The sequence below is a fragment of the Pelodiscus sinensis genome, chromosome 3 (assembly GCF_052426305.1).
Source record: "Pelodiscus sinensis isolate ZL-2025 chromosome 3, ASM5242630v1, whole genome shotgun sequence".
NCBI classification, from domain to species: Eukaryota; Metazoa; Chordata; order Testudines; family Trionychidae; genus Pelodiscus; species Pelodiscus sinensis.
The window spans coordinates 182,484,690-182,500,334 of NC_143054.1; the positions used below are offsets into that span (position 1 = coordinate 182,484,690).

General features: G+C 42.7%; 1 protein-coding gene across 4 annotated transcripts in view; it reads right to left on the reverse strand.

The window, feature by feature from the left end:
• Nucleotides 1-15,645, reverse strand: part of PUS10 (pseudouridine synthase 10) — a 67,024-nt gene that overhangs the window by 38,184 nt on the left and 13,195 nt on the right. For all 4 annotated transcript variants that reach the window (XM_006122158.5, XM_006122157.4, XM_089777523.1 and 1 more), the window contains exons 3-4: nucleotides 14,061-14,327; nucleotides 9,945-10,031 (exon numbers count right to left, since the gene is read on the reverse strand). In XM_006122158.5, the coding sequence (XP_006122220.1) occupies nucleotides 9,945-10,031; nucleotides 14,061-14,327 (354 nt within the window). The remainder of the gene's footprint in view (nucleotides 1-9,944; nucleotides 10,032-14,060; nucleotides 14,328-15,645) is intronic.

Consider the following 15,645-nt stretch of genomic DNA (forward strand, 5'->3'; position numbering starts at 1 on the left):
AAAATAAGGAAAGATGACTTTGTTGTAAATGCTGTCTGCAAAGCCATTTCAGAAGCAGTATTGGGAAACAGGGGCCAACACACAACAGGACTTCTGACTGTAATGAATGTTTGCTCATCTCAATTGAAAACTTAGATGCCCTGAAAAGACAAGCTTCTGAATGAGTATCCCACTGCTTTCCAGGGACGTAAAATCCCGTTTAATCAGTTAAACATTATGTTTAACCAGTTAACCGCTTAGTTCGGATTAGGGATGCTTAAAAGCAGGTCATTTCAGCGGTTACACACGCTGGCTGCTGCCCCACACCGCTGACTTTCAGAAAGTGCACTGGGTGACAGCTGAGGACTGTGAGCAAGGCAGAGTGCTGTGGAGGAGCAGGATGGACATGCTTAGGTACAGAGGAAAGATACAGAGGACGGCTCATTTGGGGAAGTGACCCTGGCAAAGGCTTCCAGACTGGGAGTAAAGGGACTGTCTGTTGCTGCACCTTAGGGTACCTGGGCTGGAACTTGGAATAGTGGGCGGACTCAGGTTCCCCCCAACCTCCCTATGCCACTACAGAGTCTGCCCCTGAGAGGGGAGACTAGGACTATGAAAGGGTTTTCACCCCAAACTGTGGACTAGCCTATGATGGTTATGGCTCAGTAGGCTGTGACCCTGGCTTCTGGAAAAGAAGAGGCTGTGTAGAGGGTCGCCAGAAGTGCAGGACTTTCATTACACAGCTAGAGATTTGCCACAATACTTACTAAGGTGCGCCTTACTAAGTATGATGCGCCTTACTAAGAAGTATTGTCTCCCCAAAATATGTGAGAGCTGCACTGCATCTGCATGATGCGGATATTTACAGCCCTAGATTCCCTTCCCCTTCAAACTTACATATACCAACTAAAAAAATTTAGCCATTCCCTGAATCAGTGTGTCACTTCTTAAAGAGGATGATCCCAAACCGCCAACTGGTATTTTCCAGCTCAGAAACTTCATCCTTCAAGTCTGACTAGAACAACTATGAAACAGTCCAAGGCAGAGTCAGCGAGGCCTCCTGGTCAACAGTATCAAAAATCAAGAAGAGAGATAAAAGAATCAGCCTGGGTACTTGACCACTCTCATCTTTAAGAGAAGATCAACCACTAATGAAATGAGTGGACCACGAGTATGATGCGCCTCAAAAAATGAGAAGCACAAGTTCTTTTGAAAAAGGATTGTTGGGTGTGAGGATTTTTTTTTTTTTTTAAGAACCCCGTCTAGATTGCGCTTTCACTTTTGAAAACCCCTTTTTCGAAAAAGCGCTCGGACACAAATATGCGAACGAAGCATGGGATGTTTAAATCCGCGCTTCATTTGCACTTTCGATTTGCTTCATTTACATTCCTTTTTCAAAAGAAGAATGTAGTTTAGACGTGCCCTTAGAGGAGTTCCCCTAGAACACCATTTCCTTTTTGCTGGCCTGACACATCTTTCTACTAGATAAAGTAAATTATTATTAGATTGCAACAACTGGTTAACACAATATACTTTTACTTTTGTCTATGATCCCATTCACAGTGAATCCCATTTTCTACACCACAGGTAAACCACCACATCATTTATGTCCATCTGTATGCAGTCCATCAGTTCAACAATGATGTTTTCTGAAGTCTAAAGTGTGACACGCATGCTTTAGAACAGTGGTTCTTAACCTGGAGTGCACACACCCTTGGGTGTGCGAGATGCCCTTTCTGGGGGTGTGAGACATGCCAGATTTTTATGATATATCTTAGATTTAAAGAACTGACATACTTCAATGATTTTTAATAAGGAGTGCGAGAACATATTTTGAGAACCAAAGGGGTGCAGACTGCAGTAAGGTTAAGAACCACTGCTTTAGATCATATCAATCAAAGTCATTAGTACCTATAGCAGGAGTATGATGCTTTTCCCAGGCACTTAATAATCAATTATTTCTGTCCTCTTCAAAGGCTTGTAAAGCTCTGATCCATGGTCTATACTAGGACTTTATTTCGAAATAATCCCCCTGAAGCCAAATTTATAAACAGAGCATCCACACTACCAAACCCATTATTTCAAAATACCAGGCCACGGAATTCAAAATCTGTACGCCCGCTTCTTATCAGGAGTAAGTAATAGTTATTTCAAAATAACAGTAGTATAGATGCTCTGGTGCCACTATTTTGAAATAACTACTCTTTAGAGTAATGTGCACTAATTACTACCCAGCGTTTCCTTAAGCTCTAAGTCCGAGGTAGCATGTCCACATTAATAGAGCCTGCCTTGGACTAATTTTGAGGCTTCCCTGTAGTGTGGACACACTAGTTCAAATTTGTTAAATCTGGAGTTAAGTCGAATTTAGTAATTTTGAAACACTTTCCTAGTGTAGACATGGCCTGAGTGTTGTGTGCTGCCATGCTTATCTATTTAACACAGCCTTCTCAAGATCATCTGGCTTTATTGCACCAAAGTGTCTGCTGTTCTTGATACTGTCCTTCTAGCACTTTCTGGGGCAGTCTTGATTCTGATGTCCTTGTGCCAATTCTCCATAGAAAATTTTTCTGGGGAGTCAATGTTCAGAAATTCTAATTAGGTATTAAACTCAGTGTAGTTGGGCTTTTATCAGCATGGCCTCGATGCCTATGGCATTTGATTTTTGGAGAACCTTCAGGTTGCTAATTTTGTCCTGCCAGCAATGCATAGGGAAGGCATCTAGCATTTGCATGGTGATGTTGATTTAAATTTTGTTTGAAAAGGGAAACTCTAAAGTCAATTCTGTAGTTGTCTCATTTCCTTTACCTCACTTGGCTCTCCTGACTTAATATCTGGACATGCTGGGGGAAAATGACTAGTCAGTCCCTATTGTGAAAAAATCCCCAAGAAAAAATAATCTAATAGAGGGATTTGAAAAGGTATATCAAAATGAAAGGGTCACGGTCAGGAGTGGTTGCCCTTCAGGCTAAGATCAAGTGACATATCAGTGCAATTTATGTCAGAAGATGTATCACAAGTCTGTATCCTTCCCTTAGTGATAGAAAAGCATGATTTCATAGGTCACTTTCATTCACTCAGTGTTGGATGGACTCATTAATTTAATAAGACTTTTATAACCCATATTAGGCCTATCCTCAACTTTGCTGAAAGAACAAACAATACAGTTTGGCCTGTCATGAAAGAGAGATCTTTAAACCAGTGCAGGAATTACTGGAGAAGGGAATAAAAATGCTAAAGACATACACTGTACTAACTGATGGACCCAATATACCATTACTGAAGAAAAATGTACAGGCAGTCCCCGGGTTACATGGATCCGACTTGCATTGGATCCCTACTTACAAACGGGGTGAGGCAACCCCGCACTATCTGCTTCCCCCCCAGCAGACCAGGGAGATGCGCCGCCGCCCCACCCAGCAGACCAGGGAGACGCGGAGTGGCTTTTCTCAGCAGACACCTCAGCTTGAGAAAAAAGGACTGAGGGAGGTGAGGTGTGGGAGAATAAAACTGAGCTCTGGAGAAATGTTTGGCTAGAGTTTCCCCTACAATATGTACCAGTTCCAACTTACATACAAATTCAACTTAAGAACAAACCTACAGTCCCTATCTTGTACATAACCCAGGGACTGCCTGTAGTTGTATTGATGGAATATTGTTTACCTGAACAAACAGTCTGATTCATTATTCTGTGTGTGTATAGTATATGAGTAAGAGTGCTTCACAAAATGCATGACGTATATTCTAATATTGTTTGGATAATGACTCATTAAATCATAAATTAAAAGGGTCTCCAATAGTAATGAAGAATATACATCTGAATGAGAGAATATGTTGACTACAGAATAGCATTCTTGACAGCAGCACTTGTCAGATGCAGAGTCACATATCCACATCCTCATTTTAGATAGTATTTCTGGGGTTTTATTCATTCACATAATTGTAGTTGCAACTCCAAAATAGGAGAGAAAAATGTAAAAAAATTACAAACTAGTGGCTTCTAAGAAAGTTTCCCCAGGGAGTGAACTATGTTAATTGCTACCATGAGTCAAATGTCATGCCTTCTCTACTGATTTAAAAAGCGAAAGCCTAAAATAAATTACACTAGAATTCGGAGTTACCAACTTCTCTGCTGCTGGCCTGTGCCAATAAACAGGTGCCACTAGTCAAGAGATTCAGGTAGATGGAGACACAAGGGCATGTGGTCTGAGCACAAGATTCAAAGCCAAAAGTTTACTGCATTGATTACAAGATGAATATTTTTATTGTATACTGTCTGAGGGACCAAACGGGTCAGATCTGAAATACTGTGGAGTCCCAGCCACATTAGTAGAAAAGAGATGAAGAGGGGGAATTCCATGTAGTGTACACACAGTTCTGTAGGGAGTAATGACTACAAATATTACAAGGCAATTTGCATGAATGTCATGTGCCAAGATGATGGATCACATCTTAAGCTAGAGGGGAGCCAGATGATAATTTCTCTAGAATTCTTTACAAAAGAATTAACACTTCAACATTCTCCCTTATGAAAAGGCATGACTCATTTCCTACTCAAGCATATTTGTTCCACACAAGCCTGGCATTCTTACTTGTGATTTACTTGTATCAGGAATGCTGATTCATGAAACTGAAATTAGAGAAGACTTTTTCATATTAAAAAAAAAAAACCCAACAACAACGAGTTCAGTACCATGTTAAAGACTAACAAATGTATTAGGGTATTAGAACATAAGCTTTCGTGAGCTAAAACGCACTTCCTCTTCTCTTTCTTTTTCTCTTCAGCATCTGAGGAAGTAAACAGTAGCTCACGAAAGCTTATACTCCAACACCCTAATTCATTTGTTAGTCTTTAAAGTGCTACCGGACTCTGTGGTTTTTGTTGAAACAGACTAACACAGCTACCTCTCTGAAACCTTTAATATTTTCTAGATATTAGTCCTACATAATTTCAATTTTCTTGCATTGCCTTTGACCTGTTTTACTCTTGACAGGATTAGAACTATAGTGCTAAATTACACTTAAGTATCAGAGGGGTAGCCATGTTAGTCTGAATCTGCAAAAGCGACGAGGAGTCCTGTGGCACCTTATAGACTAACTGAAGCGTAGGAGCATAAGCTTTCGTGGGCAAAGACCCACTTCGTCAGATGCATGCATGCATCTGACGAAGTGGGTCTTTGCCCACGAAAGCTTATGCTCCTACGCTTCAGTTAGTCTATAAGGTGCCACAGGACTCCTCGTTGAAATTACACTTAGTATATTATCAAAAGACAGCACCCAAAAGCTTCTTTAGCATGTAGTGTGTCAACAGGTTGACAAGAACTTGACATGGTTAGGAAAAGGGAGGATGTCTCTGGGTGTCCTTTTATCCTAAAACAATGTATGTTCTCGTGTAGTAAAGTATGAAAGAGGAATTGAGAAAGGAATACATCTGTATAGCACAAAGTATTCTGCTATGGACAATAACAATGAACAGTTCTCTGGCAAGTAAGGCTAAGTCTACACTGGGAAAGTTTGGTGACAAAAGTGCTATCAACATGCAGAAGTCGCCAAAAGAGAAAACCTGTCAAACTGTGCTGAGGAATGTCAAAGCAGGACAGCAGTTTCTCTAGCCACCCCTGCAGTAGCAGTCTACCTGCTGTTGTATTTCTAGCAAGGCAGAACGGGAGTTCGAATGATTAGTTCTTTTTGTTTATTCCCCAAACAGAGCAGCTCACTCAGCTGACAGACACTCACCAGAGCTTTGAAGAGGGAGGGGCACATGCCTGCAGGGCAGCAGAGGTCACAAAACACTGAGCAGAACCATCCGGGCAAGCATTATAGGATATTAGCAGAAGCCAGTTCTCTCAAGAAAACAAACAACGAAATCCACACTAGCTCTTTGTCAACAACAAAAGGAGGGAAAAGACAAAAGTTTCTCACAGGGGTGAATATTTTGTGTCACCAAAACTAGGTGCATTTTTCCTGACAAAAGTCTCATTGCAGCATAAACGCTCTCACTGTTTTGTCGCCAAAAGGCAGGTTTTGGCAACAAAACATGCCAGTGTAGACAAAGCCATGGAATTTCCAGTGTATAAGCTTTCATGGGTAAAATCCACTTCATCAGAAGAACTGGAGAGGCGTTTACCGATACATAGATAAATATAAGAACAACAAAAGACAGAGAGTACTTGTGTAAGAGGCTGATCAAGTCAGGGTGAAAGTGGCTCATTCACAGCAGTTATGTGTAAATGCAGATATTAAGAGGGGGAAATTGGCAATGTTATGGTATTTGCCGCTCCCCAGGATAATGAGATAATGCAATATTAAATAATATTAAATACATTACCTTTAATGGAAACATGACTTACAAAATATTGTGACATCATAAAAGGAAAGATACACATTTGTTGATCTGAATTCTTAATTTGCCAATTCCATCTTCCCAGGTCATATCTGACTATAAGCCTGATGTACTGGGGAATAGACAGCATGCAGTAGTTCAAGTCAGCAAAGGCAATCCATGTGAATATTCAACTATTTTTTCCCCATTTGCAGCCAAGCTTTGTTTCCATTGGCTTTAATAACAATTACTCAGAATTAATCAGAATTAGCCAGAACTGCAATACAATGATGCCCTCTACTGACGCATTATGGCAAGCACTCACAAGAAAAGGAAAGCAGCAGTAGCAGCATTTCCTTGCTCTTCTATACAGTTTATATGGATGAGCCATTAAATAAGATTTTGAGTGACATGACAAACTCAACTAAACTAGAGTTGTCAAGCTATGTGTAGTTCTTTGAATAATATATTTTAGTGGGCCTGATGACATAAAAGCAATTGTGATTTTAACCTGCAGCCCATTACTTCAGTTATTCTCTTAGGAACAAATAAAATGAGGAAGTTCCCAGAAGTGGGAAGTCGAAAGCAGACAAGGGAGAAGGAAAGAACTGAATCAATGGGAGCTATTTGCTATACCACACCTCTGAAAAAAAAATCAGGCTCTTTTATTTAATACCTAAATAGGAACCCACCTGCAGGAATTCATTTTTCAGAAATCCTGGCCAAGGTGCCTGACATTTTACAGATGTCCAAAGGATCTGCTTGAGAATCACGTGTGCCCCAATTTTCTGTCATCTTGTAGGATGCTTGTAGATTAATCTCCTTTTTGGATAGTCAACAGACCATATGGAAGTCAGACGAAGAAATAAGGCCACCAAGATTACAAGAAAACTCATTTTTGTGTTAGTCTACTACAGTGGTCCCCAACCACTGGAGGTTGCCAGGCACCAGGGGGCGTGGCCATTCACCCGCCAGGGGGCGGGGACACTTGCACGCCCGGGGGCAGGGCCCCCCGATAGTCGCGCGCCCAGGGACGCTCCCCCTCCCCCAAGGGCCGCGTGCCCGGGGCCGGCGCTCCCCCGCCCCCAAGGGCCGGCGCTCCCCCGCCCCCAAGGGCCGCGCGCCCGGCGTTCCCCTGCCCCCAAGCGCCGCGCGCCCAGAGCGCGGGCAGCCAATCCGCAGTGCTCCCAGGGCTGGCGCTCACCGTGCGCCATGGGCCTGGGGCCGGCTCCGGCACCATGCATGCACCACGTGCCCAGGGCCAGGCCAGCCCTGAGCACTTGGGCGCACGCAAATGCCCCCGCAGGCGCCATGGCGCCCACGGGCACCGTGTTGGGGACCACTGGTCTACTGGATGAAGGAGCTGTTAAGACAGTCCACACGGACCTTACCTCAGATGTTTAGAATGAGAAGTGAAAGAGAATCCTGTAGCCCAGTGGTCCCCAACGTTTTGGGGCTGCCAGGTGCCTGGGGGCGGGGCCGCTCACAGGCCACGTGCCTGGGGGTGGAGCCAAGCATGCGCCATGTGCCGCAACACCGGGAAGGGGCCGCCCAGGTGCCACGCGCCAGGAGCCGGCACCGGCATGTGCCGCGACCCCAGGCAGGGGCTGCCCAGGCGCCGTGTGCCCATGCTCCCAGGGCTGGCATTTGCCACACGCCCGGGGGCGGGGCCAGCCCAGATTGCTCCACGGGCATATATAAATGGCCCGGCGGGCGCCATGGCGTCGCGGGTACCGCATTGGGGACCACTGCTATAGCTGAATGGAATTGCAGAGGGATTTTAGGAAGGCAGAATGGGTGGAAGCCACACAGGAACTTGGGCATTGCAATGCTAAGTGTCACAGCATTTAAGTTTTAGATGCCAAGAAAAATCCAATCCACAAAGCCCAAACTAGGAGTCTAGTTAGTATATGTGTTAACTACAGGGAGGAGCCAGCAGATCCAGAGATGTAATTATTCCCCTTTATTCGGCTTTGGTGAGGCCACATCTGGAGTATTGTGTCTAGTTCTGGGCCCCCCACTACGAAAAGGATGTGGACGCATTGGAGAGGGTCCAGCGGAGGGCAACCAAAATGATTAGGGGGCTGGAGCTTATGACCTATGAGGAGAGGCTGAGGGAGTTGGGTCTGTTTAGTCTGCAGAAGAGAAGAGTGAGGGGGATTTGATAGCAGCCTTCAACTTCCTGAAGGGAGGTTCCAAAGAGGATGGAGAGAGGCTGTTCTCAGTAGTGACAGATGGCAGCACAAGGAGCAATGGTCTCAAGTTGTTGTGGGAGAGGTCCAGGTTGGATATTAGGAAAAACTATTTCACTAGGAGGGTGGTGAAGCACTGGAATGGGTTACCTAGAGAAGTAGTGGAGTCTCTATCCCTAGAGGTGTTTAAGTCTCGGCTTGACAAAGCCCTGGCCGGGTTGATTTAGTTGGAATTGGTCCTGCCTAGAGCAGGGGGCTGGACTTGATGACCTTCTGAGGTCTCTTCCAGTTCTATGATTCTAAGAGCCTATATTAACAATCCACAAATGAGAACCTAAGGTGTTTCCCAAGGAAATGAGTTAGGCACCTGCTTTAGTCCACAAAATACAGACAGAGGAGATGAAGATGGTACTGCACACCTTAACATTTAGCCCAGTGGCTAGAACACTGATCAAGGATGTGTACTAGATTCAATTCTCTTGCCAGAAAAGTGCTCTAATGCCAAGATAAAAGTTATAAAGTGGGCACCAGCACCACCTCTACCTCATCTGTGTTCCACTCCCCATTGCTGGGTCCTTCCTTACTCCAGGCTCTCTAGTGATCACTAATGTCCAGGACCTTCATTCCACTATGTCTGCTGAAAAATTACACACTATCCTAAACAAAAAGAGGTTTATCACCAGTATTTGTAGACTGTCATTCACAACAGTTAATCTCAATGCAAGTTTATCACAGAAGGCAAATGGACACAATAAAACATATGGTTATCTATTGATTTGCCCCAAATTCACGTGGTATTGCATCTGTACATTTACATTTAGTGCTATTTTCTAAACACAAAGATAGGAATGTAAACAGTTCAAATTTGATTAGTCTGCCCACAAATTTTAGTACTTCATAACTGCATTCATCTAGATTTCCAACAACATGAGTGAGATAGCCAGGAAGTCTTCTAAAATAATATATGTACTTTTACCTCTATTACAATGCTACAGAACTAGAGTTGATCTTCAAATTCTTTTATATGTATTCTGCACTACCCAATAACCATCTATTTCAGGAAAGGTACCAGCTCTGCTGTTCCATCCCTGAAACAATCCACATAGCAGTGCTCATGTATTCACCAAAGTTTTGAAAAAACTTCTTTTAGTTTTCAGATTTAAAGAAATGCATCTACTGAATATTGGAGTAATTCAGATATCTTTTTAATTAAAATAATACTTTGCTAGAGGAATGCAAGAATAGACTTTAAATAAAGACTACAGTCTCTATTTCTGAAGACTTCATAGTTAAAAATAGCATTGCTTAACTTATTCCTTATTTTTCATGCATATGTATTTCAAGTAAAATCAATGAAAAGCAAATCTCATCCACTTCTCATGTTCTCAGGCCACATTCTCCATTCTTACATGCTTAAGTTAAAATGATCAACTGAAGTGTCTGTAAATACTTACCTCTCTGACTGACAACTGTGGTGGGAGCGACACAGAAAATACAAAGCTAGTAAACTGGTAGTCAGAAGAATTAACCTTCTGGCACACCTACAAGAGAAAGATATGAACCCACAATAAGAGCGTAAAACTGGAAACATTTTATCATATTCTTTATCTTACCATAATCACTGCAAACTTTTATAACAGGACTCTTTGGCATGCATTGCATAAATCTTTTTTCAATTTACCGGAAAAATTCCAATAGCTATCTGCATCATTTTTAGACATTAAAAGTTAGTAAAGTTTGTTCATGTCATGCTTCTCTGTATAATACCATTATCAGATATTTTCTAACCCATCCTGCAACTATGGCTAGCATATGGTGAAAAATTCATGAACCGTTAATGTAAAGCGCGAGTAACTTGCACATTTGATTAACCAGCTATCCCATTACCCATGAATACCAGATAACAAAGCTTGTACTGTATATTATTATCACTGTACAGTAAAACTCCATTGGTCCGGCATCCAATGCTCCGGCACTCCAGATGGTCCGGCACCATCGGGAACCCGGAAGTGCTCCGGGCAGCTGGACAATTGGAGCTGCTCTATGCCCAGCTTCCCTGATTCAGCTGCTGCTGAAACTGACCAGCAGCTGAATCGGGGAAGCCAGGGGCAGAGCAGCTGGGGTGCTGCCGGGTTGGTCCGGTAGCGCTGCCCCTTGGGGCTGTGGGACCAACCCAGCAGAACCCCAGCTGCTCTGCCACAGGCGTCCCCAATTCAGCCGCTGCTAAAACTGACCAGCAGCGGCTGAATCGGGGACGCCTGCGGCACAGCCGGACTATCGGAAGGGGGAGTTATGAGGGGTCTGGGATGGCATCCCCCCCTTCCGATAGTCCAGCATATCTGATAATCCAGCACCCCCTGGGTCCTAAAGGTGACGGATTATCAGAAGTTTACTGTATATCCTCAGTGTAATGCCACTATAAAAGAAACAACTAAATATTTTATATTGAAGCTAATCATAAAAGTCAGACTAGGCTTGGCAGAATTGGATTTTTTAAAAAAAAACACAAGTTTAGTGGATAATATAGGTGTTTATTTAAACTTTTTTTTTCTAATTTTTAGCAATGTTCAATGTTTACAAAATTAGGGGGAAGAGGGAGTCAGATAATCATAGAAACACAGAGTTAGAAGGGACTGCAAGAGCCATCCAGTCTAACCCCTTGCCAAGATGCATTCTTTGTTGCAACTGAACAATCCAAGACAGAGGGTTACCCAGCCATGTTTTGAAAAATCTCCTGTGAAGAAGATTCCATTATCTGAATCAATTTGCCATACACAAGGCACTGGTTAACTTAATAAACCTGGCACCTTAGTAAAATTGAATTTTGAACTCCAAATCACTTTGCACTAATGGCCACATTGTTTAACATCCAGTTTTGGAAAAGTACAGCAAAAACATGGTAATCTTCTAAAATGTTAACTTAATGCACAGGCTATGATTAAAAGATTTTTTTAAAAAAATCCTAATACATTCATTACGTGTGCCTAAAGCCTGACCTAATTTACTACTGTAACTGCTTATAGTACATTAATTTTATATTATTGTTCATTTAAAAGAATAATTAAGAGGAATATTTCAGAGCAACACTTGGAAGATATTTAATGGCAGTAGACACTACAATTTAAAATATTAAGCTTTGTAACTATTAAAATACAAATTATCCATACCACAAATATACAAAGCAAATATCCTTGAATTAAACTCTAAGGGTATGTCTATACTAGCTTGTTAGTTCGAACTAGATAGGCAAATGAGGGCAACCGGAGTAGCAAATGAAGCCTGGGATTTAAATATCCCGGGCTTCATTTGCATGTTCCCGGCGCTGCCATTTTTAAATCCCCCTTAGTCCGAACTCCGTGCCCGCGGCTACACGTGGCACCGAGTAGGTAGTTTGAATTAGAGATCGTAATTTGAACTACCGTTATTCCTCATTCCACAAGGAGTAACGGTAGTTCGAATTACGATCTCTAATTCGAGCTACCTACTCCGTGCCGCGTGTAGCCGCGGGCACAGAGTTCGGACTAAGGGGGATTTAAAAATGGTGGTACCCGGGAACATGCAAATGAAGCCCGGGATATTTAAATCCCGGGCTTCATTTGCAACTCCGGTTGCCCTCATCTGCCTATCTAGATTGACTTAAGCCCTCATCTGCCTATCTTTGACTTAAGCGGCAGCAGCGGTGGTTCCCCGCGCCTCTGAGGCTTTGCTCTGGCAAAGCCTCAGAGGCGCGGGACCCCCCCGCGGCTGCGGCTTCAGTCAGGGTGCCTGTGGTCTGCTGGGGACCGTCCCCAGCAGACCACAGGCACCCAGACTGGAGCGGCAGCAGCGGCGGTTCCCCGCGCCTCTGAGGCTTTGCTCTGGCAAAGCCTCAGAGGCGCGGGACCCCCCGCGGCTGCGGCTTCAGTCCGGGTGCCTGTGGTCTGCTGGGGACCGTCCCCAGCAGACCACAGGCACCGGGTCTCAAGGGGCAGCAGCAGCGGTTCCCGCGCTTCTGAGGCTTTGCTCTGGCAAAGCCTCAGAAGCGCGGGAACCCGCCCGCCCGGTGCCCCTGGTCTGCTGGAGACGGTCTCCAGCAGACTAGGGGCACCGGAGCAGCTTACGAACGGGGCTTTCTCGCCCCAACTTCCGGGGCGAGAAAGCTCCGTTCGTAAGTGCGGATCCGACGTAAGTCGGATCCGCGTAAGTCGGGGACTGCCTGTACATTGTAAGGGCGATTCATACTGCTTTACAACTCCTTTATTCTTTAGAAATATGCACCTAAGAGAAATGCTGAGCAGCCCAACACCATCAACTGCATTTCATGCCATCTGAGTCACATGAGAAAAATGCTCCATGGGTAAAGATGGGATCATCATTTATAATAACATTGTACTGTATGTAAACACTGTGGCTACGTCTACACTGGCACCCTTTTCCGGAAATGCTTAAAATGGAACAGTTTTCCGTTATAAGTATTTCCGGAAAAAGCGCGTCTACATTGGCAGGATGCTTTTCCGGAAAAGCACTTTTTCTGGAAAAGCATCCGTGGCCAATGTAGACGCGCTTTTCCGCAAAAAAGCCCCGATCGTCATTTTCGCGATCAGGGCTTTTTTGCAGAAAAGACTACTGTGCTGTCTACACTGGCCCTTTTCCGGAACAGTTTTTCCAGAAAAGGACTTTTGCCCGAACGGGAGCAGCATAGTTTTTCCAGAAAAACACCTGACAATTTTACAGTAGATCGTCAGTGCTTTTCCGGAAATTCAAGGGGCCAGTGCAGACAGCTGGCAAGTTATTCCGGAAAAGCAGCTGCTTTTCTGGAATAAGTGGCCCAGTGTAGACACAGCCTATGGAAATGCTGTCAGCCCTTTGCTTCTGAAACAGGATCATGGGGTCTATCTGAGGTCTAATTAGATTACCTTCAGTAGACAGTTGAAGGTTCACCTGTTTCTCAAGCTTTTTAGCTGCATTATAGCAAGGTCAAAGTAAAATAGGACCATAAGCAACCCACAGGTAATTCACTTATGTTGACTGTGTGGGTACGTCTATACAGCGGCACTATTTTAGGATAATGTCCATTATCCCAAAATAGTGTTCTGAACATCTTAACAGCAAGCCTGTTATTTTGAAATACATTCAAAACCTTGTTGCATGAGGATTAAGGGACTCACTGGAATAGTGGTCTATTTCAAAATTAGCACTGCTTAGATTGCACCAAATTTCAAAATAGGGTCTTGAAATACGCTACGCAATTTGCCTAGCTCAAATTGCATAGCTTATTTTGAGCTATGCGCTACTGTGTAGACATACCCTCTATGACATCAAGTCAATAGGTGTTAGTTAAGTGGGAAATAAGTAATTGCAAGAGATGATGAAACAAACTGAAGCATTTCTCCATCTACCCATGATTTAAGTTACACGGAGTATTTTAAATCTAGATGGAGCCACTCAACTACATATTAGACCGAAACGGATTATTGATTTAAGAAAACAACAACTAGATCTTCACAGGGATTGCACTGAAGGCTTCTACCAAACACACACTTAATAGCTTATAGAAAAATGTGGCTACAGAGCTGGAAAAGGTCACTTACCTTCTTAACAAAATCCATCTCACAGAATTTTTGAAGGATTCCCAAGCAGACATTGCAAACCTTGGGAGCAGGGTTCCCCATAGTAACATCTACATCATCTGCCACAGAGGTCTCCTGCAGGGCCCCATTTTGATTCAAATCTTCAGCTCCTTCTCCCATGTTCTCAAGTCTGCTTCTCTTACATGGAGGGTCAATTATTTCACCACAAAATGTGTCCTCTTTTTCTTTGTTGTACTCCAGGAACTCATGCAGCTCTCTAAGCAAATCCTAAACAAACAAACACACACACACAGTAAAACATGTTTGTTTGATGCAGAGTTAACAGACAGCTTCTCCCTCCTATGAAGGAAACTCAGATATGCATGAGGTACTACAACAAGCACCAATAACTCCAGTTCCACAAGGTGATCATATGCTTTGAACAGTGTACAATATATTACTACTAGCTTTTCATAATTTGTGTAGAAAGATTTATTTGCAGAATTCAAAAACTCCAAGTTGAAATATAACAACTATAAATAGTACACAAATTAAATTTTGTTGAGCAACAGATTTCTGTGCTTTATATAGATAACAATAGTAGCACTTTCTTATGACCAAGATTTTCAGAATTGCTGTGTATCAATAACTCATCAGAAGTTGCAGGTATTCACAACTTCTGAAAACTAAGCCCTGTGTAAACTTAGATTATGTTGGCATTTAATGTCTGTGTTTCACTGTCCAATAATTATAATAGAAACTCATTAATTCTCAGTTTGTTAATCAACTTACCTAATAATTTCTTCTGAAAAAAAATGAGCAGACTCACGCAACTTCTCAATAAAAATGTAATATGTAATGCAATTAGATCTCATACTCAGACTTCAAAACATTTGAAAGTGTATTTATATAGAATAACTAATAGACTATGAAACTAATATATCCACTCCATGAAACTTTACAACTAAACAATCCTTGCAATAAAATTCTATTTTGAAATACAGTATTTTTTTTTAAATCACATTTGTTTGGTTTACTCACTTATTCCCAAAACATAATAATTTACACTTGGAGTGAATTACAATTTTGCCGTATGTATGAGGAGGAAAAATGCAATTTTGTCCAGCTAGATCTTGGAACTGAGAGTCAGAAGTTCTGCATTCTATTCCTGGTTCAACCGTTAATTTGCTGTGTGACCTTGGGCAAGTCACTTGACTTCCTCTGTGTCATGTTTCTGTTTGTAATGAGTTATAAAGACTAGCAATGGAGAGTCCTAATTAAATCTCACAGCCCTACTGAGTTATTTTAAGCACTTAGAACTCCTGATTTATATATATTTTCTGGAACAGCTACCATATTTCCTGTGTATGGTTTTTTTTGCTTGATTTTAGGAAGTTCATATTAATTTAGATAATATGGGTAATAGATAGGGGATGTAAAATCCTGGTTAATTAGTTAACTGTTAAATGTTAAGTTTAACTGGTTAATCAATTGAATGGGGATGGGCTAGAGCAGCCCACAGCTGGTGGAAGGCTGCTCCAGCCCACCAGTAAATCATAACCGGTAAGCATCACCCGATTAACCATTTAACCATTCATATCCCTAG